General features: G+C 38.9%; 1 protein-coding gene across 1 annotated transcript in view; it reads left to right on the top strand.

Annotated features, from left to right (window-relative positions):
* TENM3 (teneurin transmembrane protein 3) overlaps positions 1–26530 on the top strand; it is a 1257915-nt gene that overhangs the window by 1172650 nt on the left and 58735 nt on the right. Inside the window, exons 16-23 of the mRNA XM_027598498.2 lie at positions 2123–2149; positions 3716–3733; positions 4645–4791; positions 16944–17160; positions 18179–18298; positions 18866–19127; positions 24279–24546; positions 25851–25994. Of these exons, the coding sequence (XP_027454299.1) occupies positions 2123–2149; positions 3716–3733; positions 4645–4791; positions 16944–17160; positions 18179–18298; positions 18866–19127; positions 24279–24546; positions 25851–25994 (1203 nt within the window). The remainder of the gene's footprint in view (positions 1–2122; positions 2150–3715; positions 3734–4644; positions 4792–16943; positions 17161–18178; positions 18299–18865; positions 19128–24278; positions 24547–25850; positions 25995–26530) is intronic.

Here is a 26530-nt window from a genome sequence, read left to right as displayed (position 1 = left end):
TACCCCTTTCTGTCTTGGTTTGAAACTATCAGCCTCAAAAAAAAAAAAAAAAAGAAAAAAGAAACTGTCAGCCTCACAGTTATTTCCTATGATATAAAATGCAAATGACAAATCTTGGTATCTTTTCTCAGTATGGATCCTGTTCTTATGGTTGGTTTTAACTGTTTGCAACATTTGTGTTAAATATTTTTAATATCTAAAGTGTTATATAACTTTAAATTATAAAATTGACCTGTTGTATATTTGAACTATATTTGCTAATTTCATCTCCACTTTTGTTTGTTCTTTTGACCCAGTGACAAACCTACCTTTACCTGTAATCAGTCCACTGTTTTGTATAATTGATTCTGTTTGCTAAAATAATAGGATTGGCTGGATTATAAATAATCCATTCCTCCTTTAAAACTACTAATCCAGGTCAGAATTAATTGCATTCCTTATTTTGGTTGTGTTAACCGAAGTGGACCATACATAAAAGCAAAAGACTGTCCAACTAAGATCTGCGTGATTAATTTTTATAAATTAAGAATTCCTTCAAAAATACTACCCTGTCTGAATCAGAAACTCCAGAATTTTTAAACAAGGCACTTTGTTTACGTTTAGATCATCAGTTGAGCTATTATGAGTCTCTAGTATATTATATAATGTCCGCAAGGGATCATTGAGAAATCATATGCATGATGTTATACAATAGTACACTTTTATTTTAACATCTGAAAATAGAATTATTTTCATTAAGTTCTCATTTCAGAGTCATACCTACTAGGAGTGTTTCTTCACCTTAATTTCCCCTGCAATATATTGTCAATTAGTTATAAACACTTATGTTTAAATGCAATTCAAAAGCCTCTAATGGAATCCTGTGGCAACGTGAAGACTCCTTTTATATATCCACAGTACAGATGTGTCAGAAGCATTTATGGTTTTGTTTATGCACATGACAGAACTACCAGATCTGAGTGGCTCGACTGGAAGTTAGAGTTTAAATCATTCTGTTAGGAGTTCGGCTATCACTTGCATGTGTCAGTAATGAAAAATCATCAACATAAGCATCTTTGAAAAGCAACTTTAGATCATTAAAGATGTATGAATTTTGACAAAGCAAGAAGATTTCAGACTTATTAAGAATATATTACGTCTCTATGCTGAGTGAAGGGAGAGAGGTGTGTATGCCTCCGTTCAAGAGGAAAGGTGTAGCCAAATTGTAACCTCATGAAAGATTAAATGGACAGGTACAGTAAAAGACTTCAGGCTTAATCCTGACTGTTCCTACAGAGCTTCTGTGAGAAACAGAGCTGTTCCAGGACGAATCCTGAAAAGAAACAGGATCTTAGGAGAGTCTGTATTTCGTAATAGACTACATATGCGATACACCACTATCCATCCGACATGTAGTCAAGGGCCACGGGGTAGTCATTCTCTATAGAGTTTACACATGCCTTTTTCATATTATATTAAGTTTGCTCCGTTTGCTCAAAGATTCTCAATTACTTCCTTTTTTTTCTTATTTACTAGACATTAAAGTTTGATAATATGTAAATACACAAGTGGCTCAAGACAGAAGGTGAGGGCAGCAGGATTTCAGTGGGTTTATCTCTCAGGTTGAAGAAAGCCAGCATCAGAACACACATAAATGGTTCCTCCACAGCTTCTGTGTTGTCCTTTTTGCCCTGACCCGTGCAACCTTTACGAAACTACTTTGTTAAAAGCAAACGCTTAAAAATTAGCATTATTTTGTTTGTTTATTTGTAATTCTCATCGGCCTAAATTTCGCAATTTCTTTAGTAAAAAGAATTGATTCCATTTGTTCTACTTAGCTATTAAAGTATAATCTCCAGAAGGATCCGGGTGGGTGCATTCCAGGTAATCTGTGAAAGGTAGTGTTAGTTTACCTGCACACTTCTCTTGAAAATGCTGAGTATTTCCTGGAATCATGACCACACTTACTGAAACATGAATATATTGCAGTTTTAGAAGATAATGAAGTGCATCTCTGTCGTGTGATGTGAGTCTCATGTTAGCTAGAGCTACTCGATTTGCATGTGAATTCTGAAAATTTCCTTGTCCCATGTGACACTTCTGAAATGTCTGTCTGTTCTTTTTTCCTTTTTAATTTCTCAAGCTCACTATTTGGATAAGATAGTTAAAGGTACTGTATACTTGCACTTTGTTGACATATCTACATATATATCTATCTATATATAACCGTGTATCAGACTGTACTAGGTATGAAAATAGACTGTTTCTCATGCATATTTTTGTAAATTATAAATCAGGCTTACATTATGTGAAATGCCTTGGATTTAAAGTATTGAGACTTCAGTGTCCGTGTCTCATTTTTATAATTTTGGGTTATCACAGATCTCATTCCTATGTAAAAGCATTAGTTTTCACGGGAACCAAAAACTGAAGATAACAGTACATTTGCTGTTTTTTGTTTGTTTTCTCTTCTTTTGCCTTAAGATCTTCATTGTTGGCAATTCAGCTAATGAGCTTTAAATTCTGTCTTGAAGAATCACAAATGCTCACTCTCTTATCACAGAATAAGAAATTGTCAGTCTAAAGAAGATTCTGGCTAATATATGTTGAGAGAAGTCTCATTTATCCTTATATGGAAACTTCTTTGGCTTCTTCTAAATGTTTCAAAATATACGTGATATCATAATTTCCATTCTGTTATTTTCTGAAAAAACGACAAAATTACAGTGCATTCTGCCAAACAGAAATGATAACGTTGCTCAGCAGAAAACAGCAGATTCTCGTCTCTTCAGTTCTCGTAGAAATAGGTGGAAAATATTTTTTCAGAAGAGAAAATTCCCTCTCCCTTTCTCCTCAGATTACCTATTTTCTATTCCTTGTTTGTGCTTTTCATTAGAATATGAAAATATTCATGGCAATATCCAGGCTTTCATATAATAACTCTTATGTGCATGCAGTCAGCTGATGCACCTCTTCTTCAGTGGGGCAATTAAATCTTTCTTTTTCGTTAAAAACAAAACAAAAAACATCCGGAAGGAAAACTGACTTTTTTAGATATTGGAAATCCATAGATACAGATGATAATTGTCTAGGAGAAAAGAAGCAGCAAAATTAATCTTCTCCTAACCTGATGGTATCCATACGTATAATTTCATTTTCTCCTGCCACAAGAGACTGTCAAGATAGTCTTCTTTCTCTTAGCTCTCATCTTAAGAGACAGAACGTCTCTTTGAGATATTTTCAAGTTCCACAGTGGAGGAGGGGAAGCCAGTATATGAATAATTCTTTTAAAATGACATAAAATAAACATCTTTAAACAGATTGTTCCCTTAAATTTTGTCACTGAAACAAGAGTAGCATTCTAATTATAAGAAGCTGGATAACCCCCATGCTCTAGCAAGTATTTTTGGCTAGTATGTATTTTATGGTCAAATTATAAATAATTCTGTCCAAAGAGATCTGATCAATAGCTAATTATTCTTAACAATTTTGGAGCATCTATATCCTTGTTTCTGCCAGTGTCACATCACACTCATAGACAAGAACACCAAACTCTACCTAAGTGTCCATCCTCATAAACAGATCATGTTGGCCGCATGCCAGATATCATCAGTAGGAAGTGGCAAAAAATTGTTTTTTTTTTAATGTCATGTTAGACTGAAACAATTATAGATTTTGGATATATTAAATTATTTTAATTGTTTCCCAAATTTTCCCTCCTTGCCCATAAAAGCAGACAAGATAGGATATAAAGGTAACAGCATAAAAGCCTTAGGGAGATTGTCACAAAATACCACTCTTCGCTCTCTGTCTTGAAGCACGTCACTACCGTGTTTTTGTTCAGTCTATCAATGTTTTATTGTGGTCCTTATGGTATTTCATTTTGTCCGTCCTAAGTAATCAAATATGCACAGCTATTACATTTAGTTGGAAATCCTGTCGGTCCTGTCCCATCCGTATGCAGCCTGAATCCTGATGTTTGTTAGAATAGATGCTAAGCTGCTTCACTATTTCCTGGGCTTTGCTTATTCTGTGAAAAGGAATGTACTCTTGGCATAAAGTATAGTCATCAAGACTGGCCTATACTTTGTGCAGTTATTTAATGCACTGTAATTTCACATGAATGTACAGCAACTCTGAGGCCAGATAAAATTAATGTTGTCTTTTTAACATCGTTCACATCCTCATACCTACTTTCATGCTTTTGAATTTAGAGGGAATTTTTTAAAGCAACAAGGTGCTTTAAGAAGGCATGTCCTAATGAGTAGCCGATAATGTCTACAACGGATTAAAAATCTATACCAGGGATTCTGAAATTGTCTTGTCGAGATGTTTTTTCACACCGTACGGTCAACCTTGTTGCTTTGCTAAAGGGGGAAAAAAAAGTTAATTTTGTCTGGCCTGCGGCTAGTTAGTGGATCATTGCATATATTTCTGTCCTGCACAGGTAAGTGGTGTCTCAAGGGTCAGGCCAATCAAAGATGCCACTTGGATAAGAATTAGATTCCTTAGAGACTGTTGCTGTTTCTATCCATGTGCAATTACAGTATTTGTGCTGTTTACAAAGGCCTGTTCCCACTAAGTGTCCCTTATCTGTTTATTTTAGGTGCAAAAACTTTCAATACTCAAGTCACTTGTGTTTTCCTTCTTTGTCTCCTTTGATAGAGGGTTGTCCTGGGCTGTGCAACAGCAATGGAAGATGTACACTGGACCAAAACGGCTGGCATTGTGTTTGCCAGCCAGGGTGGAGAGGAGCAGGCTGCGATGTAGCCATGGAGACTCTCTGCACAGATAGCAAGGACAATGAAGGAGGTAAGAAATGCTGAGTGTGAAAACAAGTGTGTGCCAGAGCACAGGCTTATAAGTTACGTAGCTCTCTGGTGCCAAAAAAATGAGATCCCCATAGATTAGATTGATTGAAAAATGTATGAGTGCTGATCCAGTGATTTTGCTCCCTATTTTCCCCGAAACAAATGCAAGATTATTATCATTCAGGGAAAAGGCAAGGTAACCAAGCTACTGTATAATGTCCATTGTTCTCCATCGCTTTTCCTGATCTCCAGATGACGATTCTCCTCATCACGGTATATACGGCCCTGTGAATTGGGAGCTCTAAAGCAATATTTTAATAACTAAACATTCCAAAAGTTGCAGGGCATTTCCCAAGCTCTTCTGAAAAAAGGCACGGGTGGAAAAAAAAAAAAAAAAACAGTAAAGAAAACAGCCTCCTTGAAGCTGTACTCCCGGTGTCTGTCTATCCTAAACTTCACAGCCTGCTAAAAGATTGTGATATTCCACCCAGCGCAGGCCCTTGGTTAAGAAGTAATTCTTTCCCCTGTTCGCATTTTCATTTCAAAGAATAAAGAGTGAGAGCCGGTGATTTCTTCTCCAGTGATGAAATGGGTGTCCCCGATAGCTGCTTGGTTTTGGCGTACCTTTGGGGCTGAGTTTTTAGAAGGGATTTAGTTCCTCTCTGGGCCCCTGTGGCCACTTGCTCTGTGCATGAGGATGTGTTTCCTCAGCCCCTCCTTCGTTCCCCCTGCTCTCTGGGAATGTCCACAGGAGCAGTAGTGTTGGGGAAGAGTGCAGATCTTCACTCTACCTTGCACCTGTGTGACTTTACAATTGCTTCATCTGTGACATAGGAACAAAAGAGTTTTTGAAAGGGCTAAGTGATAGAATGCAGGTACTTAATACAGTGCCAGGCACATAGGTCATCAGTAGGAGCTGCTCTGACTCCCGTTTTCCTTTTGCTGTCGTCTCGGCTAGCTGAAATTCACAGGAGGGTGTCAGGGAAGATGAACAGTCTTTTCTTTCCTACATAGTGTGGATCTAACTACTGTTCTTTGGGAAGCAGAGGGACTAGAGCCGACCCTCAGCCTCCCCTTTGCCAGCTCCCCAACGCACATGCGCACATACTACGCGCACATGCGCATGCACGCGCGCGCGCGCAAGTGAGAGCACGCACACACGGACGCGCATGCGCACCCTAGCCCATGCCTACCGCCATTCTCAAGCCAGATGTCGTTTGTGTCTCGTCTTCCGGACGGCGGGCTGCCATTCTCACTTTTAGTTTCTAGCTAAGTGTTCAGTTTTCCCTATTTTTTTTTTTTTAACTTGGGCTGTCGAGAAACCTGAGCCAAAGCTTCTCTTCCTTCTCGTCCTGATAGATACGGTGGTCCTTAGCCCTCAAACCTTTTCCTGCCTAGTGATACCTTGTTGCCTCAACTTTCTCTTAACGGTGCGCTCTGTAGAAATGGCAGCATTAATCCTCTCCGACCACAGCCCAGATGGCAGCTTTCCTCATTGCTTTTCCCCAAGAAGCCTCTGTCCCATTGTTTTCTATTGCCTAGGGAAGAAAGGGAGCTTCTTTCCCTCCTTGACCGTATATTCCAGATTTTGTTTTCTAAAGGAGAGTACATTGAGGTGGTTACCGACTCTCTCAGAGGGAAAACGACGGCAGGGCCAGGTCTGCAGGGACATGGCAGAGTAATTTAGGGACTAATCAACTCTTTAGTGTTGTTATCAGCTAAGGAGGTTTTTCCCTTGCCCCAAACTTTCTCAGCTGTGAATTGGCCTGTTCCCCCTTTGTTTATTCTTATTAGCATGAAACTATGCTATCTCTAGGCTTCCGTCTCCAAGGGGAAATCTGAGCTAATAGAAGACCTCCTGTGGGTTCTTTACTTATTTCACATTAATAATTTCTATTCTTGTCCCTAGCCTGATTTTGTTGATCTTCTGAGAAGGAAACTCAATGCCAGCTTTATTATACCCTGAGATCATAACCCGGCTGCCTTATAACCTAAGCTAGAGGGTTGTTTGGACTTAAGCATGGACTGTGTGAATAAAGACAGTATTTTCCACACCAAACCCCAAATCAAGGCATATAATCTGGCAATTAAGGCTATCATTGGCATCATATGAGGTCAGTAGAGCAGAATGTTTAAAATAAGGCCCGTACCTGAAATTTCATGACATACACTAACTTGTGCTGATATAGACCCATTGTTCAAAGTAAGTTTGTTATCAAATGGTGAATTTGCCAGAAAGTAGCTAAGTAGTTTAACATGTTAAGTGAGTAAGGAGGAAGAACAAATGAAGAGATTGGCTTGGCTCTAACCAGCATGTCATAAAAACAGCTAGTAGTCCAGTCTGAGCAACATTGTACAACACAATCTTTGTTTAAAAAAAATAAAACAAAGAAGGTTGCTTACTATCCCCAGACCTGAAGAAGATACATTAAAAATTTTTAGAAAAGACAACATATTTGGGGAAATAATCATATTTTTTCTTAGACCAAGCATCTTCCTTCCCCCGCCTAAAATGTACTTTTCTTTACCAAATCCAGCTTGCCCCATCTCCACTAAGACTACAGATCCTCAACATCTAAATCTCACTAAATAGGTGTTCCTCTTTGCCCATGGAGTCCCATTTCCCCTTTATGTCTCTAAAATGTGTAAGAAAAGACAGTCTTACGAGGGAATTCTTTAGGAGGCACAGAAGGAAGAAGCTACCATTAAAATGGATTGGGGGAATTTATCTGTAGCCACTCCCTTGACACCCACACAGTCATAAGAAATGAATCTCCTGTTCATGAGATGGACTTCAAACGGTGGACCGTGTTCCTTTAAGGCTCAAATAACTCTTGTCATGCACTCAGGGTCACCAGCATTTCAGAACTAAGGGCAGTCTGTAAAAGCCACAGTAAAAGCCCTGACAAAGATCCCCACTCTGTATGGAATCAACCAGTTGCCTCCCCAAACTGCTTCTCGAATCTAGCTCCAGGTATCAAACAGAGGCTGTTGGAGCAGATCCTCTGGACAAAGGCAGGCAGTGGAATAGACGATTTTTAAATCACGCAGCGGAAGTGAGAAATGAATAGTAGCTGGACCAGGTAATTGTGTATAACATCTCCCAACAGAGCATGGAGACGCTTTGGGAGCAACCTCCCCATACCCTGCCCTAGTTGAGAAAACTTTCAGGGCAAAGAACGAGCGGTGCATGCCTAGCCTTGGCTTCTAAATAATTCTTCTTCAACTCTTTCCACACCTACAGAGTCAGCCTCCCTCTGGGCTGAGCCATTTTCCCGTTCGTACCCCAGAACGCACTCTGATGGTGAAGTTGCTAAGATCAGCAAAAAGGCAAGTGAAGAGCTGGGAACCGGTCACCATTAAGTGCAGTGTGACCAGGACTGGGGTGTCAGACCGTGAGCCTCTGCTGCCTCATTTTGTAGCTACTCGAGTGTCCCCATCAGTCAGCTTCTGAAAATGGCCCCGTCTGTCTCACAGCTACTCTACCGCAGGCTTCAGCTTCCCCTCCACAAGGATATCCCTTGCGTTTGTTATTCTCACCAGGAGAGACTCTTTGGTGGCGCATGATAGAAATTCCACTCAAACGGTCTTAAGCTTTTAAAAGAGAAAACCTTATTAGCTTATACAACTGAAAAATTCAGAGATAGCTGCACCTAGGTGTTTAAACAATGGTAACAGAAATCTGGGTTAATTCTTCGGTCAGCTCTGCCTTATTCCGCATTGGCACCATTCTTTGACTGTCTCTTCCTCAGAATGACCCCCCAGCAGCTCTGGCTTTTACATCACACCGCATAATAACCCCCGTACAAGGAGACAACCTTTCTCAATGGTTACAGGAGGCCTGGGTCTGAGCCTGACCTCGTCCCCTCGCCAAAGGAAAATTGACATTCTATCACCAGAACAAAGGGGTATGGATGCTGCATAGGCAGAAAAACAGATTCAACTATGGGAATATTAATAGCTGTCCACAGCCTTTAGTTTTAGTATACCCAGGGAATATACTCCATTAACTATTTCATATAGCTCATAGGCTTCTGTTACTCTCAGGAGAAATTCTTCTTCTATTCTTTATTTCACTCTTTCCCCCAGAATTATAGCCTTCTCACATGAGAACAAGAAAAGCAGTGCCGAGCCTCGATATGCTGTCCATGCCCCAGGTTGGCAAAGCACTCTCCAGTTCTCCCTGCATACTTTTATGAGCATCCTTGTTTTTTACCTAGCATACCCACTGAGAATCTCATTCAGTAGAGGATTTCTTGATTTTAAATAGTTCCCCATATGGTGGCCCCACTATGCAAGCATCAAAATGCAAAAGCTTGCCAGAGGCAATTCTACCTTTATAGCAACTTAAGATACTCATTAACAAGACAGTTTCTTGGGGCACCTGGGTGGCTCAGTTGGTTGAGCATCCAACTCTTGATCTCAGCTCAGGTCTTGATCTCAGGGTTGTGAGTTCAAGCCCCGCATTGGGCGTGGAGCCTACTTAAAAAAATTTTTTTTTAATAAATAAATAAACAAGATGATTTCTCCAAAATATGTTATCATTGCTACCATGTTCCCATCTTCCTAGTTAAGAGTTCCTTTGACATCTTGCTTCCCCTGTCTGGTCCTCCAGTGGATAGCTCCCCTGTGGGTTCTTAAGGCATGGGACTCAAGCCCTCTCCTAGAGATTGGGTGGTTGAGGACACAAAAATACTAACCTTTATATGTAAGAATAGGGGCATGCCAAAATACAATGCCAGGTGTGATCCATCTTACTTGTAATTAGATAGTTATTTTTTTGCCCTTCAGAAGTATTAGTTTGTGGGAATATGTCAGGAAGATGGACCTAGAACAGGCTTTTTTTTTTTTTTTTTTTAAGTGGAGGCTGATGATAATGGAGAGGAAAGCACAATTCAATTGAGGTTATTCAGAAATTAGAAAGATAAAAACAGTCAGGAGAGAGAGGGAGACAGAACACAAACAGAAGTTTCAGACTGCAAGAAAATGTGGGAGTGCACTAGCAGTAAAACCCAGAAGTGGAAAAATGAATGAAATGTTAATGTAAGCAGCATATTGAGTATGGCGAGTGGGCAGGGCCATCTAAGTTTGGAGATTACCAGATGAAAATAAGGAAATGTTTGAAAATAGATTCCTTAAAAAGTCCTAGCAGGAAGATGGGACTACTGTGTTCTCCAAACACATATTAAAATAAAATTTAAATAAATAAAATAGTACCAGAACTGGGAAGAAAGGGGGGATGGCTTAAAAAATGAAGGAGAAGAAGAGGAAAAAAGCAAAAAGAAGGGAGGGAGGAAAAAAGGAAATTAGGAAGAAAGGAGGGAAGAAGGAAAAGAGAAAAGAAAAAAAGGATTATAGGAGATCATAAGTACTTCCCGAGAAAAGATTCCAGATATCAGAACATAGGAGTGGCACTCAGAGTCTCCAAGCATTCAGATATATTTTCCTGGTAGATCATAATCTGGGGGGGAAATTACAAGTTTGAAAGACTCTACCAGCTCCGCCTTTAGGGGAGAAACTCGGGCTCGTCTGAACCCTTTTGCTCTGCACAGAATTTTTAGAGCAGTGTCAATTGCATTCGAGGAACGAGAAGTCCAGCTCATGCTGTTCGACACAAGGCACCCCAGTAGTTGCCCAATAGTATACAAGGAACACGGGGGTTTACCGCTATACTGGAATAAGCTCTAGGGGGAGAGAAAAATCAGAGCCACACAGGCTGAAACTAAAAGTCCTCCCTATAATTTACAGCCAGTACCAGTAGCTCCTACTTCAGGTTTCGGACTATAGAAATGGGCGGGACCCAGGACGTCTTCAGAAACAGGTCTCCTTGATGCACGTGTCTCCACCTTAAGAACCTCTGTATTAATGGCGAGAAGTAGTAACCACAGTGTACAATGAGTGCGTTCGCATTGTCAAAGAGTTAACTGCTGTCAACGACTTGCTGTGCATATTTCTGCTCCTCCTTCAGTGAATTTATAGGCACATTTATGTTTTTAAACTTAAGTGCGATAGGTGCTGTTCGAAATTTGATTCTGCCAAAGAATCTATCTTTTTAGAGATTTTTGTCAAGCCAGTACATAGAGGTCTACCTCGTTCTTTATAATAGAAACCCAGACGTAGTCATTAATTTTACCACTACTACATTAATAATAATTATTAGTAATAGCCTAGTTGTTTCTTTTTTTCTTTTCTTGCTCTTAGTGTAAAGACAAATATGTAGTGTGTCTCTCTGTCTCTCTGTGTGTGTATCTGCATATAAATCCTTCTGTGAATGTACAAGTATTTCTTTTGGACAGATTTTAAGAAGCGAAATTCCTAGGTTAAGGGGTATTTAAATTTTTAAATTTCATAGCCAAATCGCCTTGCAGTGGGTTTTGCCACTTGTAACGTCATCAGTACAAGAGTGTTTATTTTCTCCATGTCTATAGTCTGTACATAATCATCATACACAAACAAAATTGCCCAACAAGTGAAAAGTAGGAATGTTGTCTGATGGGTGAAAACGATTCCATTTTTATTGTTTTAATTCGCATTTCTCTAATTACTGATTCAATTGGTGATCCGTATACATGCTTCTTGGCCATTTGTATTTCTTCTTTTGCTAATTATTTATTTCTCTTGCCCATTTTTTCCCTATCAGTGGCTTGATTATCCTTTTTAATTTTTAGGACTTCTTTGTATATGCTACTTATTAATTCTCTGTTAGGCGTATTGCAGGTATTTTATCCCAGGTTTTCACTTCTCTTTTAACTTTCTGAAGGTGTCTTTCATCATGTAGCAGTTTCCATTGATATGAGGTCAATTCTGATGAGGTGTATCTTTTCACGAACTCTGGGTTGTGTGTCTTCAAAAACAGATAGGGCCTTTTCCCTTTGTAAGATTATACATAGTGTTTCATATCATTTCTTCTAATGCTTTTTTAAAATTGTGTGGATTGGTTAATGTCAAATTAATCAGAACATTTAAAAAATAACTGTTCGGGTGAAAAAGAAACCAGAATTCAAGGGTGAGCATAGTATTGAGGGTTGGAGAAGGGTAAGGAAAGAAAACCAAGAGGGTGTCTCTGCTGCACCTTTAAGACATCATTTTGATCTGTTTCAATCTAACTGTCTCTAGGAACTGAATCCATTCTTCCATTCTTTCAGCAAATACATTGTATGCTGACTTGGTGCCAAGAAGTGCACTAGATAACTGCGGATGCAGTGGCGAACTCAGCTCTCAAGGAGCTTCCTGAGCCATTGCCTGAGCTGCTGGCTTAAGGAATGGGGAGTGGGGTTGGGGGTCCAGGGAGTAGGGAGCTAGAGAGCAGACCAGAGGTCTCCGGGCAGTGGAAACAATAATGGTGAAAGCTTTTAAAAGCCCCACAGTAAGGAGTTCTAACTACTCAGAAGGCAGGAGAGGACGTATTTGAGCTAGGAAGTGAAGTCATCAGATCTGATTTCTGCAAAGATGACTCTGATGGAGCTGTAGAGGATGAATAGTGGGGACAAGGCGGGAACCCAGGAAACCAAACCATCGTAGAGATCTCCTCGAGAGATGACCATGGTGGCCTGAAGGGCGTTTTCAGTGAAATGGAAAGAAGGAGACTGATTGAAGAGATATTTGGGGTGAAGGAAAGAAGGACCTGGTAATTGATTAGGTGCAGAGAAAAAGGAAGAGAGGAGTCAAGGATGACCCTCAGGTCTCTACTTTGAGAGACTGGACGGGTGGATGATGGACCATTCATCGAAATAGGAAATAACAGAAGAAAACAGCGTGTTTAGAGGAGATTCAATATGCTGTGTTTTAGATCCACTAAGTTGTTGCTGCCCGTGTAATATCCAGATGGAAATATCTAGAAGGCAGTTTGTGGATTTGAAATGCAGAAGAATGATCAGCCTGAAGACATATGTGAACATAGAGACACACACACACACAAAAAGAAAACAAGAAGAGTCAGAAAGCCAAACATGATTCCAATTCAGTAATAAATGAATTTCATGCGTATCACAGAATGGTGACTTTAAGAAGTAATGAAAGGTATACCTATACCCTTTGAAAATTCTGAAGTCTACAGATAAATTATTCTATCAGAATTTCTATCTGTACCTCTAATTTGGAATGGGGGAGAGGGCCTTTCAAATACTGTGGGGAAGGGTGGTGGACATTAATTATCTTTTGAGTAAAAAAGGAAAATTCACTGAAAGGAAATTCATGACTTTTTATCCAGTCAGTAAACCAAGGTTTTGAAAAACAGGTTCAGGTATCCATAGCTACTTAAAAGGAGCAAGTGAGTTTTGACAAGCAGATCAAAGCCAGCATAGGAGTAACCTAGGAGAAGACCTGGAGTCAGAAGTTTTAATAATCTGGCAAAATATGCATTGTGTAAATTTGCCAGAAACAATGTCAGGAATGATCGGAAGATCCAAGGAAATCGAGCAGGGTAGAAACATTAAAGCAAGACCGGAGGCTTGCAAGCTATGACCTCTGGGGCAAAGGCTGTTTTTGTAAATAAAGTTTTATTGGAACACACCTATTCATTTCCATAATGTCTACGGCTGCTTTAGCTCTATAAAGGTGGAGTCGAAAGGTGCGACAGAGACTGCATGGCCCACAAAGCCTAAATTATTTACTATCTGGCCCTTTGCAAAGTAAGTTTGCCAACCACTGTTATAGTCCAACGAAAGCCTAAGGTAAGATTAGAACATGTTTTAAAATGGTAACTAGAGCAATAATGTTCAGGATTCAGTGGACGGAAGCATAAACTAAATTCTCTGCTTTACTTCAGAGTACCACTTATATTGCAAAGAAAGAAAAGCTCTTAACTGATCATTGAAGTTATTATTCAGTGGGGTGTTGAGCATTTCTGATTTTTTTAGATTTTTTTTATGATTAATTCTATTAGATATGGTGTCTATACCAATATAAATTTATACCAACTGAATATTCCTGGTACTAAAAGGAATCTCAATGATTTCGAGAAGCTACTCCACAAAGACAATTTTACTACGGTGTACATTTGGGCAAGCGGGTAATCAACTTAGCTGTAGTAGAAAGCCCTAGCTATATAAGTACAAAGATTGAAAAATGTTTTCTCAAGTTATAGGGAGCCAGATTCATAACCATCCGTCACTTGCTTGGGCAAGTTACTGATAAACTCTGCAGAAAAATAACAAACTGTGTGTCCCTGCATCTTGGCTGTTGAAAATGAGATTCTTTCTCTGATTGATGTTAGCAGAGAGGCTTGTAAAAATGCATTTCCAACTGATTAGTTCAGAAGGTGTCAATCTCATGCAGTTTTATGACCTGCAGACTACATGCCAGATGTACATTTGCTTTTTATAAACTAACAAAGATGAATGACTAAATTTGAGCATTCCTCTTCGGCAACTGTACCATATATTTTCTAAAGGAAGATACTGTAGTTGTAGTGTGGGGGGAGGAGAGGACGAAGGCATTTAACCTTTAATTTATAAGATTAATGAAGATAAAATATAATAATTGGAAGTACTTTCTCTAGTGAGTAGTTTCTATTTAGGTTAAAGAATGAATGTAAGGGAAAAACCTGCCAGAATATAAAATATTTGTGTTAAATGATTCTCCCAAGCATCTGCTCACCCATTCAAAAGTCATGGAGTAAGAACTCTTAAATATATCATAAAACACGTAATTGAAGCTTCCTTATAGTCTCAGTATATAATCATGGGTTGTTACTGAAAGGGTTTTATTTTTTAATTGGTTTCTTTTGAGCCAGAAATGATATTGGAGCAATAGTTCAGTAGTCTACTACTTTAAAAATCCAAGTCTTAATAACTGCTTCTATTTCTTTGAGAAAGATAGAGAAAAAAATATATACAATGTATTGCATTATTATTATAGCTTCGTGAAAAGTAAGCCTGTAGCGTAGTTTTATCTTCCAGAAATACAGAGAAATATTTAGACATTTTTCATCTTCATGGCCTTTTGGCTAAGAAAGTAGTAGTATTTTGATAAATCTATATAAAATTTCAAAGCTCAGTTTCATTTGATTTGCTTAAAACATTTAAAATTTTTATCAAAGGAATAAAACTACACTTTCAAATAATTAACACATTTTAAAAAATGTAACAGACATCTGCATACAAATGTAACTATTATAAAGGAAACAATATATATGAAGATCTGCCTGTCAGAAATTCTGACTCATCATCATAACAAAAAATTAAAATATTAATGTAAAAAGGAGTCCAACACCATAAATTTAATCCACGTATTCACCTCTTAAGCTTGTTTCTTGACTACAAGGGAAATAGTGAAGAGATTTTTAGTTGCTGTCTCTAGATAAACTAAGTCTCTTTCGGTTTTAAGTGACAAAATCTAACTCAAACAGACGTAAGGAAGAAGAGAATAGCCTGGCTTCTCCAACTGAAAAACCCAGGAGCTCAGGTGCAGGTTGTTGCAAAAACCCTAAAGATGCCACGATGACCTCTTGTTTTTCTCTCCAGCCCTTGGCTCTGCTTCTTGAATGCCGAGCTGCCAGACAGGTTCTCCTGTAGGAGCAGCAGGATCGAGGCAGCAACCCCAACCTCACAGCCTTACAGCTCCAAATCTCAGGGGAAAGGGGAAGGGGAATCTCCGCAGACAGTTCCTGAAATTCACTTCAGATAGACAAGTTAGGTCAAATGGACACATCTGAACCAAACATGAAGGGGGAAATGCACACAGACAGACGGGGGGACGGATGGGTATATAAATGAAAGTGTAGAGCTGTTGCCCAAAGAAGAGGAAATGAGCGTTGGGAGAACTCACAAGTGTTCACTACATTCTGCTTCAGATGGGCAAAATGACTGAAGGACATTGATCCAGGACCCCTCGTCTCTTATTTCTGACCTTTCCTGTGTTGTCACTGACGTACTTTTAGACTGGACAACATAACTCAATTTAGTCTTATTTTCTTGCATCTCGGTTTGCTGTCGGATAATGAAGGAGCAGACTTGTATTCTATTAATAAGAGTGGCCTAAAGCCAAAACATATGGCTAGTGTGGTTTGTTTTTGTTTTTTGTTTTTTTCCAAATAAAAGTTACTTAAAAAAGCCCTTGTGTAAATAAAATATGTAGGTCAACTAGATATTTTCAACTGAGTTTGCCATAATAGGGTCACACTAAGACTTGAGACTTAGGTGTGAGGATAACCATTTGTCCGATCTCTCAAGAATGATTTAAAGTCTTCAGAAACTAATGTTTTTGTTTATCTGTACTGAGAAATGTCATTGCCAAGCAGATCAAAATTCATGTATCAGCTGGGCAGTGAAAGAATGATCTTAAGGGGTAACGTCACTAAATCATTATAACCTGACACTCTTGTCCACTAATGAGTTGGTTTATATGTTTCGAACAAAATATTTACATGGACCATGGAATGTGGTTTCCTTTTGATGTTCCTGGAGAAGGCACTAGCAAATTCTTTCTTTCCATTACACTCTTCACGTCACCAGCCTGTAGGTCAGTGGGTTTTTTTTTTTTTTTTTTTTTGTGGTAGGCTTCTAATCATTTCCAATATTACGACTCACTTATATTTGCCACATTTTAATGTAACACCTCCATTTTAGCAGGGGCCTACGAGGGGCTCAGGATCCTGTTTAACACTTGAGAGATGCCTTCATTTTATTTGGAACACACTTTACCTTCCTTGAGAAAGCTATTTCTTTGAAAAGTGGTTGGCTTATCTCATCCATTGTATGTTGATTGGTATTTGCTTCACTTCACGGACTTTTATTCTCTGACCCTGCCCCAAATTTTAGAACTTTACCCTATGTAGGTCCCGAACCACTGACCCATCGTTCTCACTATGTTAACTCCTAGTGCATTTTCTATAAAATAGAAAAGGCTTCAGCAATTATACTTAAAATGAATCTGTAGTCCTTCCTAGTCCTAATAGATTATTCTTATCAGCAGTGTTTTACTCCTGACTCAGAATCAGCCATCTCCAATCCAAACATTTATTCTATGTGAAAGAGGCTGTAAGTCTTGTATTAATATTTTATCTGTTTCCAAAAAGTGTGCCTTGTAGAAATTACTCTCAGATGGGGGAAAGATTCACTGGATCTGAAAGAAAACGAACCAACAAACAAAACGCGTCTCAGGTCACCATGTAACAAGAGGAATTCTCTTACTGGCTTGCACTTCTCTCTGCAGATGGGCTCGTTGACTGTATGGATCCTGATTGCTGTTTACAGAGCTCCTGCCAAAGCCAGGCTTACTGCCGAGGCCTGCCTGATCCTCAGGACGTCATCAGCCAAAGCTTACAGTCACCCTCACAGCAAGCTGCCAAATCCTTCTATGATCGAATCAGTTTTCTTATAGGGTCTGAGAGCACTCATGTCATACCTGGAGAAAGTCCTTTCAACAAGAGGTTAATGCATTTTCTCCTTACATACATTTGTAGTGATGTTATTATCAATAGTTCCATGCACTTTTCGATGAAATGCTGATGACTGTGAATTTGAAGAAAGAGCTTTTTCTTTTAATGCAGTTGTTTCTCTTTCGGCAAATTCCTCACCAAACTTCGCATTTCAAGCATTTTTGACACGGTTCACGTGCTTTGTCAATTTCAGTACCTGAGCCAGAATAGGACATCCCGTTAAGGAGTCAATAAATCTTCATTTAACTCGTTGATTTTGTTAGCGCAGTTGGAAATGTTTCAAAAGAAGCAGTGAAAAGACCCCAAAAGGCAAAACAGAAGTGAGCTTTTTTTTTCAGCTGAGCTCGCTAAATAATATAAATTATGAATTAATGTAATAGAACTGCTAACGGCATGGCAATAAGATTGCATAAGCTGTTTGACTGGTGCTTTACAGAGCAGTAATGACCTGAAAATAAACCAGTAAGTGAAAGCAGGTGTCTCGTGTCTTACTGAGTAAAAGAAGATGATTTACACTAGAACTCCTGGATCTGCAGTAATTTAACAGCATTAATGCTGTTAGACCCAGCAGTTGATTAAAAGTTGTTGCACAAATGTGCCTTATTGCCCCTTTAAATCTTGTACTTCTTGGTCCCTGCAGATTTACGGATTGCCTCGGAATTAATTGGAAGGTATACCTTCCTTCATGTAAGCACCAGATATACGACTTATGAAAAAGCACAGTTTATAATTTTAAAAAAACCCATCTCTAAATTACGGGTCTTGATAACTCTCCAAAACCCAGATTGCAACAAAGTAAAACCCAGGGTAAACACCAGGCATTTAGAGAACGTGAATTGCCCTGAATTAAAAGGGAGCATTGTCTTGGGACTCTTTCAGGTCTGGTTTTTGTGAAGAACAAGTATGTGTGACAGTGTTATTTTATCCTTAGGTTGAATTATCTCTAAATCATGATAATGTTGACCTGAGAAGACAGATGTTCATTTTAATTCTTCTACTTTTCCCACAGCCTTGCATCCGTCATTAGAGGCCAAGTACTAACTGCTGACGGAACTCCACTTATTGGAGTAAATGTGTCGTTTTTCCATTACCCAGAATATGGATATACTATTACCCGCCAGGATGGAATGTGAGTCAGTCCCACCACACTCTCTCTGTGTGAAATATTTTCAGTATAAAAACTAGGCATTCTTATAGCTCCCAATAGGTTTTATTGTCCCTTTTCACATAGAACTGCAACAACTTTTAGGCTCCAGAAATCTGTGCATGTGGCAGAGTTAAAGTCACATGCTCATGTGGTTCCTTAAAAGTTGAGTTCATTTGCCAAGACATGGTAACAGTGTTGTGGTTTCGTAGGAGAATTTTCTTTGTTTTAGAAGATTCGTGTTGAAATGTTTAGGAGTGACATTCCATAACACCTAAAACTTAAGCTTAGATGGTTCTGAAAGAATAAGAAGATGGGTAGATAGATAAAGCAAATTTGGGAAGATGTTAATGAGTTGGTGAATCTAATTAAAGGTATCTGGGTGTTCATTGAATGGTTATTTTAATATTCCTGTAGATTTGAAACTCTGTCATATACAAGTTGGGAGAAAAGTTGGTTTTCTTTGTAAAGCATATTTATTTAAGGAACTGAGTGTTGTTGGAAGCTGTATGGGATCCAGATAATTCACTAAGTAATCTTGTTTTTTCTTAGGTTTGATTTGGTGGCAAATGGCGGGGCGTCTCTTACTTTGGTATTTGAACGCTCCCCATTCCTCACTCAGTATCATACCGTGTGGATTCCGTGGAATGTCTTTTATGTGATGGATACCCTCGTCATGAAGAAGGAAGAGAATGACATTCCCAGCTGTGATCTGAGTGGATTTGTGAGGCCAAATCCCATCATCGTGTCTTCTCCTTTATCTACCTTTTTCAGATCTTCTCCTGAAGACAGCCCCATTATTCCCGAAACACAGGTAGAATGTTCTGGCAGGCAGTACTTTTAAGGAACCTGTTTTCAGATCATGTGGTTTCCAAAGAATCTTTAAAAAGGATTGCAGAGTTCCGGTGCTATCCCAAATAATTCTATAGATGGAAACACAGAATGTGGGGTGTGTACGTGTGTGCGTGCCTGTGCAAGAATAGGTAATACTGTGGTAGGATTATTTAAGAAATAATCTAGTTATTTCTTAAAGATCTATTCAAAATACTTTTTTGTTCAAGCTGTACTATATCTGTATATATTTATTAGTTGTAACCAAATGGAAAAAACAGCTTAAACTCAACAGCTAATAACGTCTTTGTTCATGTACTCATTCACTAGAAAAAGGCTTTGATACTTATATGCTCCTGACCTCCTGACTGATGTGGGAACAAGTGCTATTATATGTGGTCGTTACTCTCAGTGACTTACTGTTTAGTTATACTTATAAGTAAAAAGTGTTTCAGAAAAGATGATTTTTAGCAGCAAATGTTCATTAATTTACTCAAGATATTTTTATCTAAAAAACTTGGTATTATGTCTTAAGTTCTAATAATTTGTGGTAAATCCTGTTCTCCTCAGGGGGGAAAATACTATGTAACTTTTCTAAAAATAGCCATACTTTCACTATTCCTTTTATCTACTGAAATATCTGGAGAAATATATGGAGATTGTTTTCCTTCCTCTTTATTTCCAATTAGAAATAACTTTGAGAAAAAAAAAAGAAAGAACTTTGAGGTCTTGAAGATAGGACATTAGGTACAATAATAATAGACTTTATTCATAAATAGCTAAGTAAAACTATGTGGTCTTTATTTTTTTTTAAGATTTTTTTTATTTATTTATGAGAGAGAGAGAGTGGGGGGGGAGGGGCAGAAGGAGAGCGGGAATCTTAAGCGGACTCCCTGCTGAGCACAGAGCCGGACACAGGGCTCCATCCCACGACCCCGAGATCATGATGTGAGCTGAATTCAAGAGTAGGTCGCTTCACCAACTGAGCCACCCAGGCGCCCCAAAAATATGCAGTCTTTAAAATACAGTGGCACATAGCAGCTTTGTCCCATTCACTCTTCAAATATTTATTTGATATCAGGTGCTGTTAGAATTGAGCGAAGCAGTAAGCCAATCAGATGAAGTACCTGCTCTCAAGGAGCTTCCCAGCTAATGGGGAGAGAGACAACAAATGTGTAAATATATGTCAGCTTGTGAATACGACTTATTTTTCAAAGATAAAACAGGGTCAGTTGACAGAGGTACAGTTTTGTAAAGTGTGGCCCAGGAAGATCTCTTTGATAAGTTGATGTTTCAGCAGAAACTTTAAGAAAGTGAAAGAATAAATCCGAAAATAGAAGGGTATTCCAGTTAGCACTAGGAGCAAGTTCAGAAGCTCAGAGGGAAGAGCATGCTTGGCTTGTTCACAGAACGGCACAGAGGCCAGCAGGTGTGGCTTGAGTGAAGGGGTGACAAACCACAAATCATTGAAGACAGTGGCCTTCTTTTTTTCTTTAAGATTTTATTTGAGAGAGAGAGATCGGGGTGGAGGGGGCAGAGGAGAGGGAGAGAATCTCAGGCAGAGATTCTCACTCCGAGCTGAGTGTGGAGCCCAATGCAGGGCTCGATCCCACAACCCCGAGATCATGACCTGAGCTGAAACCAAGAGTTGGATGCTTAACTGAGCCACCCAGGCACCCCTACTGGTTTCCTTCTTAAAAGGATCACCGTAGTTGCCACACTAAGAATATTTCCATATTGGGCAGAGTTTTGAAACGAGGAGACCAGGTAGGAGACCATCTCAGTAATAGGAGAAATGGTGACGTGGACAAAGGGAGTTGGGGAGGAAGGGGTAAGAAGTGGATGTCCAGGGCAGAGGTTGGAAGTAAAACGGAAACTTGGGGGTCATCAGTGATACAGCTAAATATAAAGCGTAGGATGAGATACCCTAGGGAGGGAGTACAGATGGAGAGCAAAGTCTAGGATAACAGGTAAGAACTGTCACGGGCAAATTCAATGCACAAGAGACACCTCAATGATTTACTGCGTAACAGTCAAGCCAGCTTTGAGCTGAAGCTTTTGCAAAGTCATTGTAGCCCTTATGCAATGTAGTACTTCCTCCCCAGGGGCCATCTTGCGGTAACTCTGAACTTCTTAGCCACTCCTTAAATAGATTTAATCTTGAGGCTGTGTCTGTCTGTCTGTAGGTGGCAAATTGTTAGCAAACTGAGTCATTGAAATGGGTTTCAGATAGTCAACAGTTGCAGGAATACATGAAGGGTTTTGTTTTTTTTTTCCATTCCATCAGTCTGCAAACATTTAGTAGAAATTTACTGAGAACCGATTATGTATGAGGTACTCTACTAGGATAAAAAAAATAATAAGACATGGATTCCCACCATTCTAAATGTGGTCAAGATGTGAAAGAAGAACTCTGAAAGTTCAAAAGAGTGGTCTATTCCTAAGGAAGCCCAAAAAAAGCATCACTGAGGAGGTTGGCCTTCGAAGCGGGGAAAGGATATTCCAGATTGAAGAAAATGTGTGAGCAACCACAGGGTGGTAAAAACAAATTATGTCATAGTAAAACTGGTGAACTACTGAAGTGTAGGGCATATAAGAGGAAAGGTTGGGGCTAGATTATGAGTGGCCCCAAAATACCATACAATGGACACCTTGGATTCTCTAGGCAATATGGAACCAAGGGGCCAATGGTGTCTTTTCAGATTTCTCTAAAGCTAACTCGAGGCAAAGTGTGTAATTGATAGAAGAAGACAGATAAATCAGTCGACTGACTAGTGTTCGCTACATTTCTGTACATATCCAGCACTGAGATGGGGAGGGCCCAACACTCACAACGGTGGTGGAGGTGGAGAAGAGAGAACAGATTAGACCTAGACCTGGAAGGTAGAATTGACAGGATATAGTTTCTTTTTTTTTTTTTAATGATGATATGTAATTTTATTTATTATAAAATAAAATACTAAATTATTATAAAACAGAACAAAAACAATAACAAAATTTTAAAAAGTAAGTCTTTTATTACATTTTTTTATTTTAATTGTAGTTTCTAACTGAATGTTTAATGGGGTGAAGAATGGGGCTTACAGATCACACAGTTGGCAAAAAATAGACTTGATGGTTTATTTTTCCACTCTGGCTGAATGTCCGTTTCCCACTAATGCAAAATAACATGGTCACGTCAAATTACAAAGGAGAAACACGTGTTTTAATGAACTAAACTCAGATAGTTGTTCCATGGAAATAGGTTTATGATGACAAAGACAAGAATCTGTTATTAAAATTGGGAATAACATATGGTATTTTGAATTAGAGAAGCAGATCTTACCAGATCACAGGAAATACATATTTAATTAATGAAAGACTGCCTTACATATAGAAAACCTATCAGATTTATGAGAAATTATTTTGAAAATAAATTATGAGGAAACAAATTATATGCTTTAGGGTTCAATCACTTAACATTTTCAGAGAGCCAGTCAAGAGTCACAGAATCCATTTTTCAAGCCAACCCACTGATACTTCACCCCAGTGATGGCAGAACAATGAGTCCTGTTTAGATTATTCACCCTGTAGCCTACAGCCACACAAAAAGTGCTGTCAATCTTAAATGTAATGTTCTCCGTGAGTCAAACAGAGCTCTGGAAAGTTTCTGTATGGCCATAAACTATTTTGCTTCAGACAGTCTGCAGCTGAAGTCAGTGCGCATGTTCAGTAAAGAAACCCCCCCCCCCCCACTGTGCTGAATAGGTGCTATGAGAGCAGAGCAGTGCCTTCGTAGTCCACGGTATCGCATCCCATTGCTCTTGATGCCAGCACTGGCCCCCGATCACCATGGAGGTTTACTCAGCCCATCCTTTGGCGCTCCTCACCTATACTCACACTGACCACTACAAATATGCATCGATCCCAACTTCTCTGTGCAAGAGGAGCTGGATCCTACTGACCCCTGGGTCGCTATGCTAAGATTTTTCTAACACAGTCTGAATAATGAATCTCGATAAGCCAATATGAGGAAATCTTGGAGAATGTTACTTAATTCTTAGTGGACAAAATGGTGACTTCCCGGTGCAGATTCTTGAGCCTAGATGGCCTTGCACTTCACAATATATGTATTGTAGTAAGCCTCTGGAGAGCTACCATTGTTAACCAGAGAAATAGGAGCTTAGCAGTAGTCCTTAGCACCTGCGCCATCTGGAAAGATGTTACACGCTACATAAAATCTAGTTTTCAAAATAAATAATGTTTGGCATAATATACTTTGGCATATGTCAGTATAAATTTGTTGATGTTCACTGAGCCAGCCACATTGATGGATAAATTGTGGGGTTAAGAATATGATTTTTTAAAATCTATAAAGGAGATCATTCTTAGGCAGGGAATTATTTCAACTTTTCACAGTCCAGTTTCAACTCAAAAAGTGTACATTGAGGGTCTTGCATGTGCATTCAATAACACATTAGTTGCTCTCTCAGGGAGAATTTATGCAGCTCTCAGTCCAGCTACTCTCTTAGTCCAGCTACCATCATATCAAAAATCAGTGGTGAGTCCTCGCTCAACGTTTAACTAATTATGAGAATATGCTGTTGTTCTATTACCTTTCACCATGGATATAGAATTCACTACAATTTAACTCAAACGAATTGGTCTTTTCTGTTACTGCTCCTGTCTTTCTAGGCTGTGACCAGTCAGCTGCCGAGGCCATAGACACAGGATTAATCCCTAAATGAGCCAGCTGGCGTAGGCCAGATCTTTGGCCCAGACCACATCCCTGCTCTGAGCTAACCATCTTACAGATGTCGGGTCTGATTCTCCAGGGTGACGGGGTGAAGGATTGGGTTAGTGAGAATCCGCTGTGACCATGAGCTAACAAGTCAGTGCATGTCAAGTGCTGTGTCCTGTATGAGGAGTAGCACCTACTCCGAATGAATGACAGGAAGCTTTTAGCAGGAGAAAAATTGGGCTGGTGGCAGAGTTACTTTTAATTATCGAATAAAGTAACAAGCTCAGATGTGTATTTGTGAATAGTGACTCTTTGGTGTCTTATTTTAGTTGCTCTCCTCACTTCTTTTAAATCTGCTTTACCTAATAGTTACCTGTGATCCCAGTTTGAAGCTTCTGCTTTGTGCAAACCTAGGTACTCCATGAAGAAACGACAATTCCAGGAACAGATTTGAAACTTTCCTACTTGAGCTCCAGAGCGGCGGGATATAAGTCAGTTCTCAAGATCACCATGACCCAGTCCGTTATACCATTTAATTTAATGAAGGTTCACCTTATGGTGGCTGTGGTAGGAAGACTCTTTCAGAAGTGGTTTCCCGCCTCGCCAAACCTGGCCTATACTTTTATATGGGATAAAACAGACGCCTATAATCAAAAGGTCTATGGTCTATCGGAAGCTGTTGGTAAGTTCCGTATCGATATATTCTGTGTCAAAAACTATCACGAAGTTGATTGTCAACCCATGGGCATCGATGGATAAACAAATTGGAAGACAATAAGATTATCCTTGGGGAGTAATAGGCTGGTTGACTGAGACCTACCGTGGGAAAAGGGAATGTATTCCATATGATGAGAAAGTGTCCCTTCTTTTCTGGCTGAAATTCTGTCTTCGAAAATGTTCTGAATGAGATTCCAAGTTGTCCTAGCCTTTCCTTCATATTCTTTTTCCTTACTGTTCTCCTTCCTTTTTTCACTTTTTGTTTCTTTCTAACTTTATCTCCTTAGCTTTCTTTATCCTTTATGTTTTCTGTATCTAACTATAAGGGTAGTTTCAACTCATAATGATATTTAAAAGGGTATAGACAATATTTGTGCCCAAAAATTATTTCAGCTCTTTTGACTAGGAGTCAATTCAGTGGAATGCCATTCTTAAAACATCAGTTAAGCCCATTGTTTCACTGAATGTTGGGACAATGCAATCAAAGATTGGCATGTTGAGATATATATGGTATAGCTTCATGCTCAGGCTGAGGAGAGCCAAAACTAATGGATGCTTTTTGTTCCATTAGTTTTTACCTGAGACTATCATAGATATTTCATTCTGAAATTAATATATAACTTGGGCTTGAATTAGTTCACGTCAATCAGATAATTGCCACTTCTCCCTTCACTTTGCTCTAAATTTTAAAACCCATGTTTCTTATAACTCTGAAGCTTTTCATTGGTGATTTGTTCACAGTAATTTACTGCTAGTGTTATCATTCAGTCCTGATAATAACATGTGAATATAATGTCATAATCAGGCTATCTTCTGTGCTGTGTTGAACCTTACTTATCATAAACGTTTTGCACAACTTTTAATACTCTTGGAAACTAGACAGCTCTAATTACTCAGATACCAAATATTATTTTTAGTTGTTACCATCTGATCACCACCTGGGGCTGATTTATCTGATCTAATTACTTAACCAGTTGCCCAATCTGGTCTTCATTTTGTGCTGTGAACCCTTGTGAAAAAGTGGTGTGAGGGGAAAAAAATACTAGTTTCCTATCAAATCAATAGAAACATAATATTTGAAGATCGTTTCTTAGAAAAACACCTTTTATGTGGTCAGATCTTCTCATATAAAAATAATTTCTACACATAAATGAGTGGAAATAGTGTCTTAGAGTCTTCAATTGTGGGAAAAAAGCAGTTTTATCAAAATAATAAATTGCATTTCTGCCTGTAATTGAGAAGATGTACTGTGATTTGTCTTGACTCCAGTGTCGGTTGGATACGAATACGAGTCATGTCTGGACCTGACTCTGTGGGAAAAGAGGACCGCCATTTTGCAAGGTTATGAATTAGACGCTTCCAACATGGGTGGTTGGACATTGGATAAACATCATGTGTTGGATGTTCAGAATGGTAAGATCTTGTTCGTAGTTAATATCACTTACCTTGATTAGATTATGGCAACATTTTTATCCTATGCATGCTGTAGGATTAGAATTAGTAGAAAAAATAAAGATATATTTTTAAAGACTATACATGTCTGAAGTGGGAACTACCTAATATTCTTCTTGTGGACTTTGAATCTTTCATAAATTCATCACCAAAATAGGTCTCCCATTTGAATGTAAGAGACTTTGGTGCTGCATTGAAAGTACTCTATGTGGTAGTCTTCACGACAGATTCATCTAGAAGTATCTAATTCTATAGTAAGCCCATGAGTGGATCCAGAGTGCTTTAAGAAGGTTTACCAAAAATGGAGGGAGGGGACTTTTTTAAGTAAAGAAAAAAAATCCATGTGACTTTACCAAAATATTTCTGATAGATCTTAACTCTTAAGTAATTAGCCTATTCTGAGCATGTAGTGGTTTTTTTTTCAGTTCTTAGATTGTATGTGAGAAAAAAATTGTTCTGCTCAAATTGGGTTCCATATGCTCTTATTTAACTTTGTA

This window comes from Zalophus californianus, chromosome 2 (assembly GCF_009762305.2).
Source record: "Zalophus californianus isolate mZalCal1 chromosome 2, mZalCal1.pri.v2, whole genome shotgun sequence".
Taxonomy (NCBI): domain Eukaryota; kingdom Metazoa; phylum Chordata; class Mammalia; order Carnivora; family Otariidae; genus Zalophus; species Zalophus californianus.
This window is presented reverse-complemented; position numbering and strand designations above follow the sequence as displayed.